This window comes from Perissodus microlepis, chromosome 2, assembly GCF_051167445.1.
Source record: "Perissodus microlepis isolate ML-2025 ecotype Zambia chromosome 2, ASM5116744v1, whole genome shotgun sequence".
NCBI lineage: Eukaryota > Metazoa > Chordata > Actinopteri > Cichliformes > Cichlidae > Perissodus > Perissodus microlepis.
The window spans coordinates 9,030,623-9,051,271 of record NC_140462.1 but is presented as its reverse complement, the minus strand read 5'-3'; the positions used below and the strand labels follow the sequence as shown (position 1 = coordinate 9,051,271).

Here is a 20,649-nt window from a genome sequence, read left to right as displayed (position 1 = left end):
CGCGCTAACAACTGAAAAAATGTCGTTTCCGACTGCACTTGAACGCAGCACCAGCTCTGCCACTACCAGGAGCGGAGAAGGAAGGAGATGGCCGACTAGAAGGCAGCGTTATCTTTGCTACTTCGCCTGCGAGATTCCTTTTACATTACACAGTTTCACAGCGGAAGCAGAGGGAGTACTGTACAGTTATTTCGCTCCTCTTCAGCTATGGCAGAACAAAACAGCAGCGTCAGATATCAGGAGGTAGGTAACAGGTTGCCGTCACACTTAAATGTGGCTAACAGCTAGCTGCTGCTCAGTCAACATTAGCCTGTCACTGAGAGCAAAACAGCGAACTCAGCTGTCATTTGTTTACGAGCGGGCCCGATGTTGAGTGGCATGTTTTATGCTTTTATTAAACATAATTTCTTCCACCGCAACTGCTGTACTCATATATTCATCATATATAATTTAAAGGCTGTATAGGCCATATTTATTTAGCAGCTAATTAGCCACTCCTAGCGTTAGCTGGCGTTGCTGGCCTGCACAGGAGTGCTGTGTGGTGTCTAGACTTGATCCAAAGCTGTCCTGGCTCACTGACCAATCCTCCCTGTCAGTGACTGAAACCTTAGAGACGGATCAGGGTCAAAATGCTGAAGTGAAGCTGCTGCATGCTCGCTTAAATCGCCACACAGCACTGATGTGCAAATGATGTCTGCAATCAGCAGCCCACGGTTTATAATACAACCTGCCTTGTGTGTCGTTGGTAATGATAAGAGGTTACTGTCCGATAATGTTATTTAAATGAGAATATCCGTAAGTATCAAATCCAGATTGTCTAGTCTGTGTTTGGGAGAAGGAAGTGGCTGACAGAGCCAGTATGTCCGTACAGCAGGCCCTGTTTAATGACTCATGTAATTGTCTATAATGGCCCAGTACAAGCAGAAATCTTCCCTGGGGATAGTTGCCATGATATAAACAACATGGCAGACAAATATCTGCTATCACACAGTGTAAATGCTATCATTTTGACCTCCCTTATGCAGACAGCATTGTTCCCTTTTCTAAATTGCAGCTGCTTACTTATCTGAAAGGACCGTGTACTGTAAGCGAGACCCAGTTTGTGTTGTTGTCTATTAATGTTTCTCCAGCTGGTGAATGAGGAAGAGCCCGCCCAGCCTTCCCAGGAGGGTCCTGCCCAGGACGCCCCACCACCATACAGCAGCATTGCTGCAGCAAATGCAGGTTAGCTTGGTCACACGCTGTCAAATCACTTCATTTTCTTAAAAACACAATTTAATTCCAGATGTGTCTGTGCGACCTAATTGTCAATTATAAGTGAATTTAAAAGCAGGAAGAGAGAAACATTATGAACACTGGCTGTTTTTAACAGCTGCAATTTGACAAGTTGCCACCTATGTGATCACTGCTTCGACTTGTACAAAGCACTTTGATGTTGAAGCTTTTCTGGTGACAGGTTTCCCTGCATGCAGATTTTGTGAGCTTATTTTGCATCTTGTTAAAGATCAGATAAATATTTAGTTTCTCTCACAGAAATCTTAAATACAGTCCAGATGCACCATATATCATTTGTACTGAAATGAGTATGTTTATTTACACGTATGTGTGAAGTTTAATTTTTTTTCTTCCTAAAATAGGATTGCAGAATAGGTCATGTGCAGGGAAGGTCTCAGGCTCGTTATCATGTTTCCAATGTCACTTCTTAAGAGGGCAAGGGTCAGCATGTTCCATAAGAGGGTGCAGCTATAGCTCTTCCTGGATGAGTCCATTGATCTGTTTTAGTGCTGTTAGTGTTTGAGCGAGGCGGAGGCGTATTCCAGGATCGCAGCCAAACAACCCAGATAAGTCTTGGCTTGTATGTAGAGAGCACAAACAGTAATGGGTGCATGCAATATATCACAGTTGTCTTTCTTGTACTAATGTTTTACGTAAGTCATTGCTTCCTGCTTTGGGTTTCTAAAGCTCAGCTGTAGCTTTCATTTTTGAAGGAAGTGAAAGAAGATTTTTGTCTGTCAGCAGTCAGACGTGTTAAAACTCGCTGACCTTCGGGTCTTTGTTTCTCGCTTTCAAAATTGATGCTTTAATTAACATCTCTGCCTTCTTTCAGAGGGTGGTTTCAAGCCATCTGTCTCTGTCTGTTGCACAGTGAAGGTTGCTAAAGAAGTGGCAGTTGTCGCACTTACTGTTTGTAGATGTGTGCCAAAATTATAAACTGTGCTTCAGTTTACAGCAGCCCAAAAAAGTGTTCAGTTACATTTACAGCAAACTATTTCATAAATTGTTGGTCCACAGAAGGCATTTAGCACTCCTCAAAATGAAACACTAACAAATACACTCTATACACACTATATTAGGTACACCAGGTAGTACTATGTTGTCTGTTTTGTTTTTGGAACTGGATTAATGCTTTGTGGCATAGATTTAACAACATGCTGGAAATATTCCTTAAAGATTTTGGTCCATATTGACACAATGGTGTCACAGTTGCTGCAAATTTGTCAGCTGCACATCATGAAACAGTTTGTCTGTTCCACCACACCCCAAAGGTGCTTTATTGGATTGAGATCTGGTTCATGTGGAGGCCATTTGAGTTCAGTGAACTTGTGTTCAAGAAACCAGTTTGAGATGATTCAAGCTGTGTGGCATGGTGTCAGGTGAAGCATCCATCAGAATATGGCTATACTGTGGTCATAAAAGGATGGACATGATCAGCAACAATACTCAAGCAGGCTTAAACAAAACAAGTTGGTGCTAAAGAACCAAAATGTGAAAAGAAAATATCCCCCACACCATCATGACAGACCTGAACATTTGATACATGGCAGGAAGGATCCATGCTTTCATTGACACTACAACTCCAGTGTTTCAGTAGAAATTGAAACTCAACAGACCAGGCAGTGGTTTTGCCCATCTGCTTCAAGAAATGCTCTTCTGCATGCATTGGTTGTAACAAGCAATGATTCAAGTTGCAGTTGCTTTCCCATGACCATGAAGCAGTCTGGCCATTCTCCTCTGACATCAACAAGGCATTTTCACCCAGATGTCTGTCTTTCACTGGATAGTTTCTCCTCTTTGGACCATTCTCTGAACAGGTGTACTTAATAAAGCCACCAATGAGTTTATATCAGGATCTGCCATTGTCAGAGTCTTGGATGATACAATACAGCCTTAGCTTTTCTTTCAAGGGACACCTGTGTTAATAATTAATCTTGCCTTAAAGCATCAACTGAGATTTAGCACAGAACTGGTCTGTGAAGAAAATGGGAAAGATCAGCAGAGTGAGCACATAGAAAATTTTTTGTTTGCACTCAGTTGTTTAGATTAGCAAAGAGTAAAGCAGGGAGGTGGAAATCAGGAACAATCAGTCTTTGGTTTTCTTGTTTTCAAAATAACATTTGTACTTTTGAAGACATCACAGGCTCTAGAAAAGTGATTTTGTAGTTTAAAGACCACACGTTTACTGGAGAAATAAACCAGCTCATTGATAATGCTACTGTTTGGTGTAGTATTAAAGTGTAGGAAGTGTAAAATTTCAGCTCTTATACACTGTGATAACAGGATTTGATTTACTATTTTCTGTAGGTCTTCTGCTGTGTGGAGGAAGGTATTATTACAGATATTTATTTGTTGTTAATTAGTTGTAATTATTTGTTGCTTGTAACACCCACAGCTTTCTTTGAATACAAGGAAGATGGAGGAAGATTTCCCAACCCTCCATCCTACAGCGTTGCCACCACTTTGCCCTCCTATGATGAAGCTGAGAGAAGCAAAGCAGAGGCGGCCATCCCGCTGGTCGCTGGAAGAGTCACGGTACTCGTCTCGTCCTCAGACTTCTTTCTAACGACTTAGTGTTGTCACATATAAAACACTAAACAAGGCAGAGGTAAACTGAGGTTATTTTAATTAATAGTTTGAACGTATCCCTTTTTGATGATGCAGGAGGAAGAGTTTGTGGCCAGAGATGACTTTGATGATGCCGACCAGCTGCGAATAGGAAACGACGGCATCTTCATGCTCACTTTCTTCAGTAAGAAACAGACTTTTGTAACGGTAACAACAAACCGACTTGATGCAAATGTACAACTCTGTTGACCGATCAAGGACAAAATTTACTCTCCTTTAATTTAACTTTTGTTTAGCTTCTTTTTGTTAAATCTGTGCCAACATGATGACTTTACAAATCAATGATCCTTCTGTTAATTAACTGCTGTCTTTCTGCTACCAGTGGCATTCCTCTTCAACTGGATTGGCTTCTTCTTGTCGTTCTGTTTGACCACATCAGCCGCCGGCAGATACGGGGCCATCTCAGGCTTTGGCCTGTCGCTCATCAAATGGGTTCTTATTGTCAGGGTAAGAGCCACACACAGCATAGACCAGCTCAGCTCTCCACAGGGTGGTTAAAATTCAACCATAATATCACAGTTCATTCTCCCCCCAAAAGGAGTGCGTATGTAATCGGTTCAATTAGTTTGTCTGTCTGTTTGTAAGCGTCCGTAGTTTTCAAGATGGGTTCAAATCTTGTGTGATTGTCGATGATAGTGACAGCTCGAGCTGATTTCATTTTGGTGAAATCAAGTCAAGGTCACACCAAATGTGAAAATCAGCAAAAGCTTTATGTTACCCAAATTTTTTTTTTGTCTTCAAATGTAACAACACTACACTAGGCTGTGGGGGGACGTCAGTAACCATGTTGGCTAATCATTTGATCTCGACCTTTATTGTTGGCGCCGAAGCTCAAAGTGACCTTGGAAAAAAAATTTAAGAAAGCGTATAAAGTAATATATATCGTATGAAAGGGTATGGGGAGAGCCGTAAAACACAGGGTTATATCTTTTCAATAAAACGCCCTATGACATCACAATGACGCCATAAAGTTTTGCAAAATCTCACACTGCATGAATATCTTAAAGTCTTAAGTTTTTACCGCTTATACAAACCAAAGATTTCAGCCAAATCTGCTCCAGTCGAATGAGTGAAGATGATAAAAACACTATTTATTTTAGTATGTAATGCTTCATGGTCAGAGGTCAGATAGCAGCGTGTTGTAATAAAAACAGCATGTTGCAATAAAAATGTCATAAAACATTAAAGTTTTAGTACAACCTTGCCCTTCGAGGGAGTTGTGCTGTCTTAGCGTTCTTGTTTTAGTTTAAATTTTAATTATTTAATGTTGGTCTTGACCCTGTAAAGCCTGAACAACGAAAGGATTGACAGAAAATTCTGTTTATTTATATTTGATCACTGCATGTGTCTGATTGTATAAATTAAAGTTCTCAAAAACTCATGTATCAGATATGATACATGAGTATCATATCTGATAGCCACAGCCACCTCAGGTGGTAGAGCAGATCAGCTACTGATCGGAAGGTTGGTGGTTCGATCCTTGGCTTCCCCAGTCTGCATGCCAAATATCCTTGGGCAAGATACTAACCCCAAGTTGCCCTCCGATGCATCCATCGGAGTATGACTGTGTGTGAATGTAGTTTAGTTTGCACTTGTGTTTAGAAGTGCTTGTATGAGTGGGTGTGAATGGGTGAATGAGGCATGTTGTATACAGCGCTTTGAGTACTCCGGGAGAGTAGAAAAGCGCTATATAAGAATCAGTCCATTTACCATTTACCATATGATGCATTTGGCGTTACAGGGTTAATGATCTATTTAACGGCACTTAATTTTCAAAAACACTTGAAATTACTCGTGCCACTTAAGTTATGGATGGGTGTGTGGTCAAAGATGTGCCGCATGATTCTACAAAGTGGTGTTTGGTGCTGTGTTCTTAAAGACAGACCACCAGAGTCACACTGTTGATTGAAACTTGCGTCTTGTGTCTGCAGTTTTCGACCTACTTCCCCGGTTACTTTGATGGGCAGTATTGGTTGTGGTGGGTGTTCTTGGCACTTGGTGAGTGAGAGACGATGTTTTATAAGTATACTTGTATTTTTATATTATTAACACTCCACACACAGCTAAGACTTTTCTAATTATGTTGTGTGGTCATTTCTTTGGTAATCTGTCTTCTGTTTGGACTGCAGGCTTTATGCTGTTTGTCAGAGGCTTCGTGAACTACTCCAGAGTGCGTAAACTGGCTGATCCCACTTACGCCACCCTTCCTCGAACAAGGGTACTCTTCATCTATTAAAGGTAAGGTGCATGGGTCATGAAGAAAATATAAATTTTTACTTACTGTCTGTCAGGTTTGTCATTAGTGGGCAGCACCTTTAAGTCAGCCATTAAACAAAAAGCCCCAAATGGTACCCACAGTTCGTAGTGGCTCCATCCAAGTGAAAATAAAATATACAGACTTGCTGTAAAGATTAAAAGCTGTTCACGACCTCTTCAATTTTTCAGCTTAAGCAGATTAAACATAAACCTGCTACTTCCCCATGTAACCTCTGTCCTCTGACTTTGCTGCTACATGGCGCCCAGCACAACCACTGTCAACACCTGTCTCTGTGATTAAACTAACCTGATGCTCCAGATGGTGTGTGTGACACAGAACCAGCAGGGATGTCGTCCTTTGGAAAAACGCAGGTGCAAGCCAAAAATAACTGTCTGGTTAAATTTCACCTGTGATGAACAATCAGATCCACAGGCTACTTTCAGTGCAGCCAGTTGGAAAAACAGGTTCTGGCCAAAGTCAGTCGGGAGAAGAGTGAAAACAGAGAGCAGGAAGTGCCTATAAGGCTTTTCTTTGCACTTCTTGCAGTTTAGAAATGCTCTAAACACTGGTGACAGTGGGAAGAAAGACCTCCCTTTTAACAGGAAGCTGTTAAACATGGGAGAGAAAAAAAAAATGGTGGAAAAAAATAGCTAGCAATGCACAGAAGGAATCTACACTACTGAAGAGACCAGTCAGAATAGGTGCTACCTGCATTGATGTGATCTGTATTTACAGTTTCAGGGAGGTACCTGTCCGGTTACGGTGTAGGGTTTCACTTTGTGTGGTTACAACATATCTGCGATGTAGCTTTCATGCAGCAGCAGCTGCTTTGACCTGAACAAGTTTCCCTGCCATCAGTCGGAGTCCGATAATCTTTGATGCTACACTTGAATTAGACCGGGAATGTCAAAAATGCAGTCCAAGGGCCAGAAAAGACTCCTATGTGGTCCACTGGATGGCTTGTTTCTATGAATGAATGGGAATTATGTTAAAGAGCTACCAGAACTTCATCAGCAAATTTACATACTTATTTAGGTATGCTGACAGATTTTTAATTTACTGCAACATTTCTTTATCATGTAGAAAAACTGAGACGTACAGTTGAAGTTGCACTTTTTGATTTATATATCAAATGTAATTAAGTGTGTCGTTAAACATCTGTACGCTGACAGAAAGAGGAGTTTCGCTGGTCTGGCCAACTTACAGTCAAAGTAGGCTGTATGTGCACATGAAGTACAAAGAGTTTGACGTCACTTCTTTAGACTTAAGTGGGATTTATAGTCCCACAAACATGTCCATCCACGTCTGCTTTCATGAAAAGTGCAGACAGCTCTGTGTGTAGTCTGTCGGTCCATGGCTGGCTCACGGACCAACAGCACCACGAGCAACAGTGGCTCACTTGACCCATTGTAAGCAGAGACTTTGTACACTGCCTCCATCTGACCACAGAGCTCACTGCAGGCAGACGGGCAGAGCATGGAGTGGAGCCGAAAGCCTACACGCTCGCTCTGCTTGACCATAAAACCAGCTTAACACTTTGCCATCAGCTCATGTAACACTGTCTCTCCTTTCTTTCACACAGAGCAGAGAACCTGTATCTGTTTTCACACACATCTGTTTTACTCTAAGTGTCTGCTCAAACCTCTAAAGTGCACTGCAGTGAGCACTACAGCATTTAGTTGAGGTTAGGGTGTCGGCTGAGCAGCAGCATACAGGCCGAGGACCACTCCAGCCTGTGTACTCAGCAGCTGCTTTATGTTCAGATTGACTGCAGATGTCTGGTTTGTCACAAGCATTTCCTGCAGGGCATGTGTGAAAAATTTCCCCTCGACTTCCAACGCAGTGGAAGGGGAAACGCTTATCTGCTGATTGGTCAACCAGCTGTGGTTCAGAAACTGGTTTATGATGGATTCTCTCTCGTGAGACTCTGCCTTGTAGGTTAAAGTTAAAACAGCATATCATTAACATGTCACTGAAGACCAACTCGATCTATTATGAACTGAACTGTTAAGAGCAAAATTGTAGCAACAAATGATCTCAAAAGCATTAAACCACATTTCTGTAAAACATGTATATTTAACCGAGTGGTAATAGTTCAGTGAGCAGCCCTGTTATTAACTGGCTCTACATACAGTGTGTCAGGTTGACAAGTAAGATTTGTGGTTGAGATTAGGATTGATTTCCACCGTTATGTCAGTTTTCTCCATTTTCCTATGTCAAAATCAGGACGTGGAAGAGCTGGATGTGAAGAAGAAGAAGAGGAGTTTAAAATAAAAGAAGACACTTAACCAGAAATCAGCCAGATGAGTTCCAGATGAAGACGACTCGAGTCAATAAAAAATAATAATCAGGAATTATCACTCGTTTTCTTTTGTTTCAAACCTTTATTAAAGACAAATGGTTAACAGTAATAGTCCCTCAATGTACTCATTAGTGGCGAATGTTAAGTGCTATTTACATCTGTCTGTAATGTATAAGTAATGCCTTATATCATTTGATGGTAGCATACGAGCATGCATCTGCCCTTAAGGTCAATTAAATAGGGAGTCTCGTGTTGGCGACACTTGAAGCCAACAGGTATTAATTAGCGCAACACTCCGTAAGCTTGCCATAGCATGCAACACACTTTATAATAATCTGCTCTTCGAGGTTTAAGCTCTTTTTAGATTTCTTTAGGCTGTAAATACGGAAGTACTCATGAACACATCCTCCACTCACCTGTTGGCTTTAAGCAGTGTTGCCAGGAGGGGACAGTGTTGTCTGCAGCTTTTAGAAACTGTCATAGTAGATGTGATTCACACACAGCAAAGCGGCATCCATGATTTTTGCCTGTTTCGATGTTTTTGTTGTACATTAAATCAGGTAAAACTCTCCAACCAGGGAAGAGAATTCAAGTTGCATGTGCAGGTTGATCCTAGAAGATGGAAAAGGAACTCGATGGCCTCAAATGTCAAGTGACAAAACCCGGAGCTGCTCTGCTGACAGCTGTGGAGACGCCAAATTTCTTTTGGCACTGACAGTGACTGAGAGGATTTTTAAGGGCATATGAGCACATTTTCTGGTCCGTGTCCTCACAAATACCAATTAGATGTAACAGCGTGACCTCTCGGTGACTCCTCAGAGAGTCTTTCTAGTCCACGTCCCACTCGCTGTCAGAATTTCAGTACATAGAAATGAACTTGTATTTTACTTCCAGGTGGGTTTTTACCTCAAGGTTTAATTGATGATTATTTCTCAATTTTTCATACTATGTAAGAAGTTTTCTCTGTTGTGAGTATTAATTATTATCAAAGAATGTTTAATGCAGGTGCACTTTTAGAAACACGGCCTATAAGGACGTTCCCATCATTAAATTAAGTCACAGACACATAAAGCAAGTGGTGCAGGATGTTGTTTTATAATGACGCTTGAATCAACAGTTCATATTTCATATGCCATGGCTTTCATTTACAGACCAGTTATGCTTCTTTCTATATGATGTAGAGCTGCAGCCTGGGGTTTTGTTGTCATCAAACTGTACAGAAACTGTTTAGTGTTAAATAAATGTCACTTTAAATGCACCTGCTGAGCTTCCTGGGTTGTTACTGACGCATCACCTACTCAGAATACATAAATGCAGTGGATAGAAAAAGTGTAAGCTTCCCATTTATAGGAGCATGTGCAACCACAATGTTTTATGTTTTTAATTTGATCCACTAAAAGTTTTGTTTTAAGGTCACATTAAAGGTGGAAAAAGTTTTATTATCTTGGTCTCGTTATTGTAACGTCATAACCGCAGGCACTTTAACAGGCGTGTGTACGCTTTTTATATCCACTGCATGCTTCATCAATGTGTAACAGGAAAACAGCTAACAAAATGAAGTGGTTTACAATGGGGTACAACTGAAGAACTATAAATATAGTAACATTAAAATAGTTCAATAAAATACAACAAATATTTAAAAAAGCGTAACATAAAATAGAACCAAGGGCTCAGTAGAACAGAAATGAAGGCTCATTAAGTGCATAGTAAAATAAACAGTGCAGGATATTTAAAGTGTAGAGACGAGCATACTGATGATCGTTTTAGGTTATGAAGCCTTATTGGACAAACCGTGAAAAACTGTGAGCGCACAAACAGTTGTTAATAAGTGTGATTAAAGGGGCTAACTCATAGGTCGGTGGTGTATGTGTATAAGGGGCCGGTAAATTTAAGTGTTGCAAATAAAAATTCTTTGGACAGGATGTAATCGTGCACAGTGGCGGCTTCTAGTGGCAGCAATGTGTAACTGTTGGAAGTATAACAGAGCAGCAACACTTCTGGGAAAGCTTTACTGGTTAATTTGTTAGGCTTTAAGCTCTGTAGCACTTTCTATCCAGTCAAGGTTTCAAGAACAAAACACAGATTACAGAAAAGCTAAAGTACAGCGGGACTAACATGCAATGAGCCAGCTAATGCTATAATTAGTGGCAATGTATTTATTTACTCTTCCCAGAAAACCTTAGTCCAAGAAGCACAAATTCATGTTAAACTGCAGGTTAATGTGTTCATGTTTGCTCTAAAAGTCTGTTCTGTGAGCTAAGAGGACCTGCTACCAAATAAAATCAAAGATTTGTTGTGTCTATAGATTTGATGTATTATTAAAATAAAGAGACATTTGATCTCTCCATGCACTAAACAGACTGCCTTTGCACTTCCCTTTTATCTGGATTTATTATCTCTTGATTTCACGCCACCATCTCCTGTAAGTAGTCCTATTGATGATTTAGAGGTTATGTGTTTCTGGTCCTTTGCGGTTGAGGTATCGCTGTGTGTTTTGCTCCTTCAGTCATCCAGCTGCCTGGGGAGAAAGAAGACGGCTTTCTGTCCGATGTGGGTTCTCGGGCCAAGTTTAGGCTTTCCGTTCTTTTTCAGAGCTACGTACCAGTTGTTGTCGTGATATTTCTGTGGCTGGTATGTGTTGTAGTGGTTCTCCTCCAGCCTCTCCAGGAAGTAACATTCATCTGTAACTGTGGGCTGAGAGACAAATGCAAGAACATTTCAAATAACATCTCATGAGGTTTGAGTTTGAGGTGAAAATGTAAACATTTTAAAGGGTTAGGAATAATAGTTAATAGTTCCACTTTGATTCAGTAAATCCTGCACTATCAATAATCAGAGTTTATGTCTTGTCCTCCTACATTAAGCTGTGCTGGCAAGGCAGCAGAGAAGTATGACCAGTGATCAATACACTGTGGGAATGCCCTGATGTTGAAATCTTATTCTGTTACTCAGATTTTTCAGCCTTCTTGGTATTGAACAAAAAACTAATATATTAAAAGTACAGTGTGTGCAAAGGTCTTAAGCAGCTCCTTCTTTCTTTGGTATCTCAGTGTCCACAGAGAAACTTTAAAAGACCTTCAGAAAGCCTGAAGACCTACTGCTTAAAACATTTACATGAAATTCTTATAAAGAAATATATAAAGAAATGAGGGGTAGATCAAGGCTTTTACATGGGACTGTAACTCTGCAACAAAGTGGGATCAGGTTTAAAAACATGATGTCAGTGCAGATAACACAGACCAAACTTATACAATTCAAGCAGATAAAAAATAATTTAATGAATAATAAAATGTGTCTTATGTTAAGTGTTAATATTCTTGATTGTTTCCTGATTTGTTTTTCTTGTAATGTTTCCCCTAAACCTTTATTTAAAAAATAAAATTTAACTTAAATACTCACTGAACTGTACAAACGGCCTTCATCGCTCATGGCTAAATATCTGCTGGCTTCAGTTCCTTGGATGACCACGACGCCTCTGTCCACAGCTTTGAGCTTTAAAACAGCTGAAAGGATAACAACAATTACATAAAAGTCAAGAAATTACACAGAAACTGTCAAAATCTGAATATATAAATAATGAATATTTCATGGGTTGGCTCAGAGGCTTCAGTGCAAAGGTAAATCTGCAGCATCTGAATATAAAACATCAAAAACAGCTGTCGACGCATTTATTTTATTTTATTATTCACAATCTGAAAATTCTTCAGCAGAAATCTTTAAATATTTCTGCAGAAAGAGAGCCACCAATCTTTTTTTAATCTGTTTCTCTCTGTTTTGTCCAGCCTCTTGATTAGAATAGGTTCACCTGCGGTGTAGCACAGAGTAAAAAGAGAGCTTGCAGATGGCTGATCTATACAGAAAAGTATCTGATGACTGAAATGTCTCGTGCTGTGGTTTCCTGTTTCCACCTTTTCAAGGCCAGAAATGTTTCTTTCACAGAAGCCTCTGCGGCATCATTCCCAGCACGCCATTCCACTGCGCCTGTCGGTAAACTTTCCTTCTACTTCTGCGTGTTTTCTCGTGCTCAGACAACCACTGACTCCCTCCACATTCATAAACACGTTCAAACTGAACTCACAGACATTTTGCAACAAACTAACGCAGTGGGATGTCCCGGATTTCACTTAAAAAGTGAAATGGACGCATGGCGCTTTAACCTGGAACACCTGCAGCAGAGGAAGCGAACGCGTCATGCTGCAGGCCTGACCTGGATGTTAAAGCGCGCAGTGATCTTACTGTGAGCGTCACTCTCTTCCCTCTGGCCTTGCACCGTCCCGTCGGGGAGGATCTGGAGGTGATGTCCGCCATTCATGCAGTACAGCCGAGCCAGTCTCCGGTAGTCCCTCAGCTGCAGCGGGCCGCTGTCCCCCACACTCAGATCCACCACCGTGTCTCCATCCGCCATCCTGCTCGGAGGAAACCTCGCTCTCTACAGCAGGGGGGTCTGCGATGAGAGGGGATCGGTTTCCTGCGGAAATTCTCACCGGATTTGTCCCCCTGCAGAGATCAGGTGTTTATGTGGCCGTGAACGAGCGCGAGACCACACAGGCAGCCACATGCGCGGTCCCGATTCCTGGCAGCATTCAACTGGGGTGAAAATAACAATGCCCACTTGGAATTCAAAGTAACTTTTTAAACAGCCAGTGTGAGGACCCTGAGTTACTTTCTGCTTTCGTTACTTGTTGATCAGGTAATCAGTAATGAGCAGAGCCACGTGCCATAAGCACACAACCTTTATTCACATGTTTTTGAAAGATATTTCTAATTTTCTGGGAGGCAGCTGTAATTAACGAGGGAGGAGCTGCTGCACATCACAGCTTTATCCCAGAGATGGGACTGCAGTTTGGAAGCAACACAACAAAAGTTGTTTGCGTCCCCGGCTGGAGCACTTTTAATCTAACTGATAGGGGAAAAGGGACATTTTGCAACATGCTATTCATAACACAACATGACAGTTTTCGTTAAAGAGTTAAAAATAACTATACATTTTCTTGAGTAAATGAACATTTCCAATGACAGTTTTTTTTTAAGTTCAGAAATGTCCTACATACTGGTTTCCACGAGTCTCCATGAAATAAAAACAACTGTTTCAAGACCTTCATGACTCTCTGATGGACATTGTCTGATTGTTGAGTCCTGTCGAATTGTGTGCTGGTTCTCAAAAGGCACAGAGGAAGATCTGGCTCTGAATGGGTGGCGAAAAAAACGACAATACTTAGACATCCCTGTATCTCTTAATCTCTTTCCTGGTCTATTTCAGAAACTGGTGACCTACTGGGATTTCCCCCAACACCATCTCTAGGGTTTACAGGGAATCGTCTGAAAGAGTGAAAAGTGAAAATATCCACAGAGCGTCAGTTCTCTGGAGTGAAAATACCTTGTTGATAGCAGAGGAGGATGGCCCGACTGCTTCAAGCTAGCAGAAAGGCAAAAACAACTCAAATAACAACTTACTACAATCAGGGATTGCAGAAGAGCATCTCTGAATGCACAACTCGTTTAACCTTTAAGCAGATTGCCTGGAGGAGCAAAGACCACACCACCAAAAGTGGACAAAAGATTTGAAAAATATTGGTCTGGTGAGTCTCCTTTTCTGCTGCGACATTTGAATGGCAGGGTGAGAATTTCCAGCACCTTGTTGAAACTACACTGTGAAGCATTAAAGCAGTTCTGAATGCAAAATAGGGTTCAAAGTGTACCTCATAAAATCTGTGGTGATTGGATAAGCATCTAATTTTCACAGCTAGATGTGCTCCTTTATTGGCTCTATGAGTTTAGTCCCTACTCCAAGTTGTTAAGTTTTGCTTCTCAGCAGCCATTTAAAAACAACCACTTATTGGGGCAGTTATTTTGAACCATTATCTTAATTTAAATACTCGCCTGCATTGTAAAGAGTCACCAGGGAAATCTGACAGAAACTTCACCTTAAAAGTTGCTGACTTTGCCTTAAATTTAGGTTTTAAAAGGCTTTCTTCCCCCCTTCTAATTATACTGATCCCACCATTACTGCCACTGTAGAAGGTTGGTGTTTGTAAATGAGCAGCTTGACCAATAAATAAATAAATTTTACATGCTTTTAAATAGGAACAAAAACACAGGTTTACTTCCAGTGAAACTGAGCAGTCAAACCAGGGCCCTATTTCAGGAAGCCGGTTTAGAAAACTCAGAGTGAAAAACGATACTCAGGGTTGAGTAACCCCGAACTGTCCAACTCGGAATATTCGGTTTCAGAAAGCCTGATAACAATTAGTTCAATCAACGCGGAGTTGCTTTAACCCCAAGTTAAGCGCGCGCACGAGGATACATAAAGCCCTGATTAGTGGAGCACAGATTAAGCGAGTCACCATGGAGACGGAGGGAAAGAAGGCGCGGTCAATGTATTTTACAGCGCTTGAGGCCGAAATTCTGATGGCAGCATATGCCGATAACATGCAAATTTTGCGGAAAAAAAGTAACACAGCCTCAGCTGCAAAAGAAAGGGAGCATGCATGGCAAAACATAGCCGACAGAGTCAATGCGTGAGTGTTAATTTAAACATTGATCTAGGGATTTCCACCCATTTAACACGTTATTTTATTATATTTTATTTTTTATTTTATACGTTTTATTTTGTGATGTGATGTGAGCGCAGGTGCAACCCAACAGGCCCCAAACGTTCCTGGCAGCAAGTAAAAATGAAATATAAAAATATAGTCCAAACAGGTAAGGTGTAATTGTATTATGAGCCATAGTGCTTGGTCTGTTTGTCCTATGTAAATCAATTGCAGTTAGAGGCTACATTAATTTTCTTCCTGTAAGCACTTATTGAAATTATCTGAGCACATTACAAGTACATATTTGCTTACTCTGTATGCTCAAATGTGACCCGTTATAGCCAACAGAAAAAAAGCGGAGGCCCGAAAAACAGGTGGGGGTCCTCCACCACCACCACTCACAGAGTGAGCCTTCCCTCAGTCTTGGTTGTCTTTGAGAGCATAATGACAATGAAGTGTAAGGTGATTGGTATATGTTTGTTAATTGCCATCTGGTCCCTTGTAAGTTATAAGTGACCTGTATAAACCTCATATTCTATCAGTTGATGGTGATGGTGTACTGCATCTGGTGCAGCCTCCTGTTGAGCCAGACCAACATGCAGTTGTGAGTACTCTTAATACTCCACAGATTATATGAGTTTACAGTAGAACAGCAATGTTGTTAATTTCTTTACTACAGGAAAATAATGAAGAAACATTGACAGCTGTTACAGAGGAGGAAGCAACAGAGACACTTTATGAGGTTTACATCTTACAATGGAAAATATAACAATTGAATAAAATGTGGTACTATAATAAAACCATGGACTTTCTATGTCTCTAACAGAGTGATGATGGAAATGAAGAGGAAGCGGGTCCAGCCACTTCTCCAACAAACCTTTCCTCAGTAAGATGTTCAGCACTGATTTACAACCAACCTAAGTAGGCATGTACCATGAATGTCAATGCTATTTTCTGTGTTTCAATAGCTCCCTGTAAAGCAGCTGTACAAGACCTATTTGATCAAGAAAATAAAAAAATGCGACTTGGAAATGGAACACTTCAAGCAGCAGATCCAAAAGACCAAGATTGAGATTTTACTGCTGGAACATCAGTTAAGGGTGGGTGAAGTGGTCAGAGATGGACGAATTATTTCAGTGTTTGAACAACATAATAATATACTTATTAATACTTTGTGTACAGGAAATACAGGCGACCAATAAAGCCAGTTGAACAAAAAATCTGTTTATTCTTCTTTCAACATGTTGAGGTGATGGGTCAAAGGAAATGATTGTGACATATGGTGTCGACTGACTGCTCTTCCATCTTGTATGTCCGTGGGAGGGTCAGGATGTTCATGGTTTGGATCACTGCTGATGTTTGGTTCAGAAGGACAGTGTTCTCCTCTAATTGTGGCAATGTTGTGAAGAATCACACATGCCACAAAAATGTCACATGCCCTTTCTGGGGTGACCCTGAGTCTTTGAAGGCACTGGAACCGGGCCTTAAGCATTCCGATAGTCATTTCAACTCTGGCTCTTGTCCTGCAATGAGCCAGATTATATCGCTGCTGTGGGCCCGGTTCAGGGTCAGGGTAAGGGGTAAGCAAATAGGGTAAACATGGATACCCCCTATCACCAAGCAAGTAGCCAGTGAACTCTCCTAAGACAGAAGGATACACTTCAGTTCAAATGTCCCTGTAGCAATTGGTCTTTATATAGTTTAAAGTATTTTCAACTCACCATGTCCAAATTTTGTGCTCAGTGTACATTCACGAAAAATTCGTGAGTCATGAACAGAGCCTGGCCACTTGGCTTCCACATTTGTGATAATGTTGGCAGCATCACATATGATCTTCACAGTGCAGAGAACACAAATTAGCATCCATTACTATAATGAAATAATTTGTTAGTTTGAAATGCTACAGGGAACTATGTACCTGTACATTAATGCTGTGGAAAGACTTCCTGTTCACATAGTCTCCTTCATTTACTGAGGGTGCAATGATTGGAATGTGAGTGCCATCTATACAGCCAATCACGCCTGGGAACCCTGAAAATAAATGTAAAATTTAAGTAGTAGTTCAAGTATCACCACATCATGAATTAAGTTTTGTTCATCCTGATACCTGCAATTTTGTGGAATCCCTCTTTGATAAATCTTGTGGGTCTGTGACCGGGGAACACCACAAACGAGTACAGGAGACGTTTCAGTGCAACTGTAACATTCCTGACTGCCCGACAGACGGTAGCTTTGGAAACGTGCTCAGCGTCACCAATATTATACAGAAAGCTCCCGTTTGCAAAAAAACGAAGTGCAATACAAATAATATGTACAGAACTGAGAGAATGTCCGCGATGTGTCACATGAGCAATATTAGGCCTGAGGATGTTATTCAAATGAATTATAGATTGTGCTGAAAAACGGTAACGTTCACACAGAAAATCATCAGGAAATGATAAAATGTCCAAACGCGCTCTAATCACTCTCTCCCGGCGGAGAGCTCTGCGGAGAATTTGGGCTTCAACATCTACTGGCTCTTCAAGGAAGGGGCACGCCATGTCTGACACTTCCTACAGTCAGGTTTCCGACAAAGAGGCGGGGACAGTCAGGGTTAGTTGCAGAGCTCTCCGCCGGGAGAGAGTGATTAGAGCGCGTTTGGACATTTTATCATTTCCTGATGATTTTCTGTGTGAACGTTACCGTTTTTCAGCACAATCTATAATTCATTTGAATAACATCCTCAGGCCTAATATTGCTCATGTGACACATCGCGGACATTCTCTCAGTTCTGTACATATTATTTGTATTGCACTTCGTTTTTTTGCAAACGGGAGCTTTCTGTATAATATTGGTGACGCTGAGCACGTTTCCAAAGCTACCGTCTGTCGGGCAGTCAGGAATGTTACAGTTGCACTGAAACGTCTCCTGTACTCGTTTGTGGTGTTCCACGGTCACAGACCCACAAGATTTATCAAAGAGGGATTCCACAAAATTGCAGGTATCAGGATGAACAAAACTTAATTCATGATGTGGTGATACTTGAACTACTACTTAAATTTTACATTTATTTTCAGGGTTCCCAGGCGTGATTGGCTGTATAGATGGCACTCACATTCCAATCATTGCACCCTCAGTAAATGAAGGAGACTATGTGAACAGGAAGTCTTTCCACAGCATTAATGTACAGGTACATAGTTCCCTGTAGCATTTCAAACTAACAAATTATTTCATTATAGTAATGGATGCTAATTTGTGTTCTCTGCACTGTGAAGATCATATGTGATGCTGCCAACATTATCACAAATGTGGAAGCCAAGTGGCCAGGCTCTGTTCATGACTCACGAATTTTTCGTGAATGTACACTGAGCACAAAATTTGGACATGGTGAGTTGAAAATACTTTAAACTATATAAAGACCAATTGCTACAGGGACATTTGAACTGAAGTGTATCCTTCTGTCTTAGGAGAGTTCACTGGCTACTTGCTTGGTGATAGGGGGTATCCATGTTTACCCTATTTGCTTACCCCTTACCCTGACCCTGAACCGGGCCCACAGCAGCGATATAATCTGGCTCATTGCAGGACAAGAGCCAGAGTTGAAATGACTATCGGAATGCTTAAGGCCCGGTTCCAGTGCCTTCAAAGACTCAGGGTCACCCCAGAAAGGGCATGTGACATTTTTGTGGCATGTGTGATTCTTCACAACATTGCCACAATTAGAGGAGAACACTGTCCTTCTGAACCAAACATCAGCAGTGATCCAAACCATGAACATCCTGACCCTCCCACGGACATACAAGATGGAAGAGCAGTCAGTCGACACCATATGTCACAATCATTTCCTTTGACCCATCACCTCAACATGTTGAAAGAAGAATAAACAGATTTTTTGTTCAACTGGCTTTATTGGTCGCCTGTATTTCCTGTACACAAAGTATTAATAAGTATATTATTATGTTGTTCAAACACTGAAATAATTCGTCCATCTCTGACCACTTCACCCACCCTTAACTGATGTTCCAGCAGTAAAATCTCAATCTTGGTCTTTTGGATCTGCTGCTTGAAGTGTTCCATTTCCAAGTCGCATTTTTTTATTTTCTTGATCAAATAGGTCTTGTACAGCTGCTTTACAGGGAGCTATTGAAACACAGAAAATAGCATTGACATTCATGGTACATGCCTACTTAGGTTGGTTGTAAATCAGTGCTGAACATCTTACTGAGGAAAGGTTTGTTGGAGAAGTGGCTGGACCCGCTTCCTCTTCATTTCCATCATCACTCTGTTAGAGACATAGAAAGTCCATGGTTTTATTATAGTACCACATTTTATTCAATTGTTATATTTTCCATTGTAAGATGTAAACCTCATAAAGTGTCTCTGTTGCTTCCTCCTCTGTAACAGCTGTCAATGTTTCTTCATTATTTTCCTGTAGTAAAGAAATTAACAACATTGCTGTTCTACTGTAAACTCATATAATCTGTGGAGTATTAAGAGTACTCACAACTGCATGTTGGTCTGGCTCAACAGGAGGCTGCACCAGATGCAGTACACCATCACCATCAACTGATAGAATATGAGGTTTATACAGGTCACTTATAACTTACAAGGGACCAGATGGCAATTAACAAACATATACCAATCACCTTACACTTCATTGTCATTATGCTCTCAAAGACAACCAAGACTGAGGGAAGGCTCACTCTGTGAGTGGTGGTGGTGGAGGACCCCCACCTGTTTTTCGGGCCTCCGCTTTTTTTCTGTTGGCTATAACGGGTCACATTTGAGCATACAGAGTAAGCAAATATGTACTTGTAATGTGCTCAGATAATTTCAATAAGTGCTTACAGGAAGAAAATTAATGTAGCCTCTAACTGCAATTGATTTACATAGGACAAACAGACCAAGCACTATGGCTCATAATACAATTACACCTTACCTGTTTGGACTATATTTTTATATTTCATTTTTACTTGCTGCCAGGAACGTTTGGGGCCTGTTGGGTTGCACCTGCGCTCACATCACATCACAAAATAAAACGTATAAAATAAAAAATAAAATATAATAAAATAACGTGTTAAATGGGTGGAAATCCCTAGATCAATGTTTAAATTAACACTCACGCATTGACTCTGTCGGCTATGTTTTGCCATGCATGCTCCCTTTCTTTTGCAGCTGAGGCTGTGTTACTTTTTTTCCGCAAAATTTGCATGTTATCGGCATATGCTGCCATCAGAATTTCGGCCTCAAGCGCTGTAAAATACATTGACCGCGCCTTCTTTCCCTCCGTCTCCATGGTGACTCGCTTAATCTGTGCTCCACTAATCAGGGCTTTATGTATCCTCGTGCGCGCGCTTAACTTGGGGTTAAAGCAACTCCACGTTGATTGAACTAATTGTTATCAGGCTTTCTGAAACCGAATATTCCGAGTTGGACAGTTCGGGGTTACTCAACCCTGAGTATCGTTTTTCACTCTGAGTTTTCTAAACCGGCTTCCTGAAATAGGGCCCAGGTGTCAGAATGGAAAAGCATGTTTATTTGACGAACACGTGCTTGCTGTGAACATGAAAAGTGGCCTTGCACCAAGAATTACCATTTCCACAGTTTAGTTTTACTGCGACGGATGGCAAACATCATCATACACGTCCCCGTTTCGACAAGTACCACACAAAGAC

At 41.0% G+C, this 20,649-nt stretch overlaps 2 protein-coding genes and 1 long non-coding RNA gene across 4 annotated transcripts; 2 read left to right on the top strand and 1 right to left on the bottom strand.

Annotated features, from left to right (window-relative positions):
• The first annotated feature begins 39 nt into the window (after nt 1-39).
• On the top strand, nt 40-9,720 carry ndfip1 (Nedd4 family interacting protein 1). Its single transcript, XM_084943984.1, has 8 exons — nt 40-243; nt 1,131-1,224; nt 3,671-3,810; nt 3,940-4,027; nt 4,226-4,350; nt 5,835-5,901; nt 6,033-6,141; nt 8,387-9,720. Exons 1-7 carry the CDS (start codon nt 208-210, stop codon nt 6,137-6,139), a joined length of 657 nt encoding a protein of 218 aa, XP_084800110.1. The 5' UTR covers nt 40-207; the 3' UTR covers nt 6,140-6,141; nt 8,387-9,720.
• fgf1a (fibroblast growth factor 1a) lies at nt 9,539-13,111 on the bottom strand. 2 transcript variants are annotated; one of them, XM_084944008.1, is made up of 4 exons: nt 12,699-13,111; nt 11,862-11,965; nt 11,065-11,156; nt 9,539-10,980 (listed from the first exon to the last, which is right to left on the bottom strand). In XM_084944008.1, the coding sequence occupies exons 1-4, from the start codon at nt 12,865-12,867 to the stop codon at nt 10,965-10,967; spliced, it is 381 nt and encodes a 126-aa protein (XP_084800134.1). In that variant the 5' UTR covers nt 12,868-13,111; the 3' UTR covers nt 9,539-10,964. The 2 variants fall into 2 exon arrangements, with proteins under 2 accessions (XP_084800134.1, XP_084800125.1); XM_084943999.1 differs by having other exon boundaries at nt 9,539-11,156; nt 12,699-13,086.
• A 4,796-nt stretch (nt 13,112-17,907) lies between these two features.
• LOC146392235 (uncharacterized) lies at nt 17,908-19,027 on the top strand. Its single transcript, XR_014801657.1, has 2 exons — nt 17,908-18,361; nt 18,442-19,027. It is a non-coding gene; the product is annotated as an uncharacterized LOC146392235 (long non-coding RNA).
• The last annotated feature ends 1,622 nt before the right edge of the window (nt 19,028-20,649 follow it).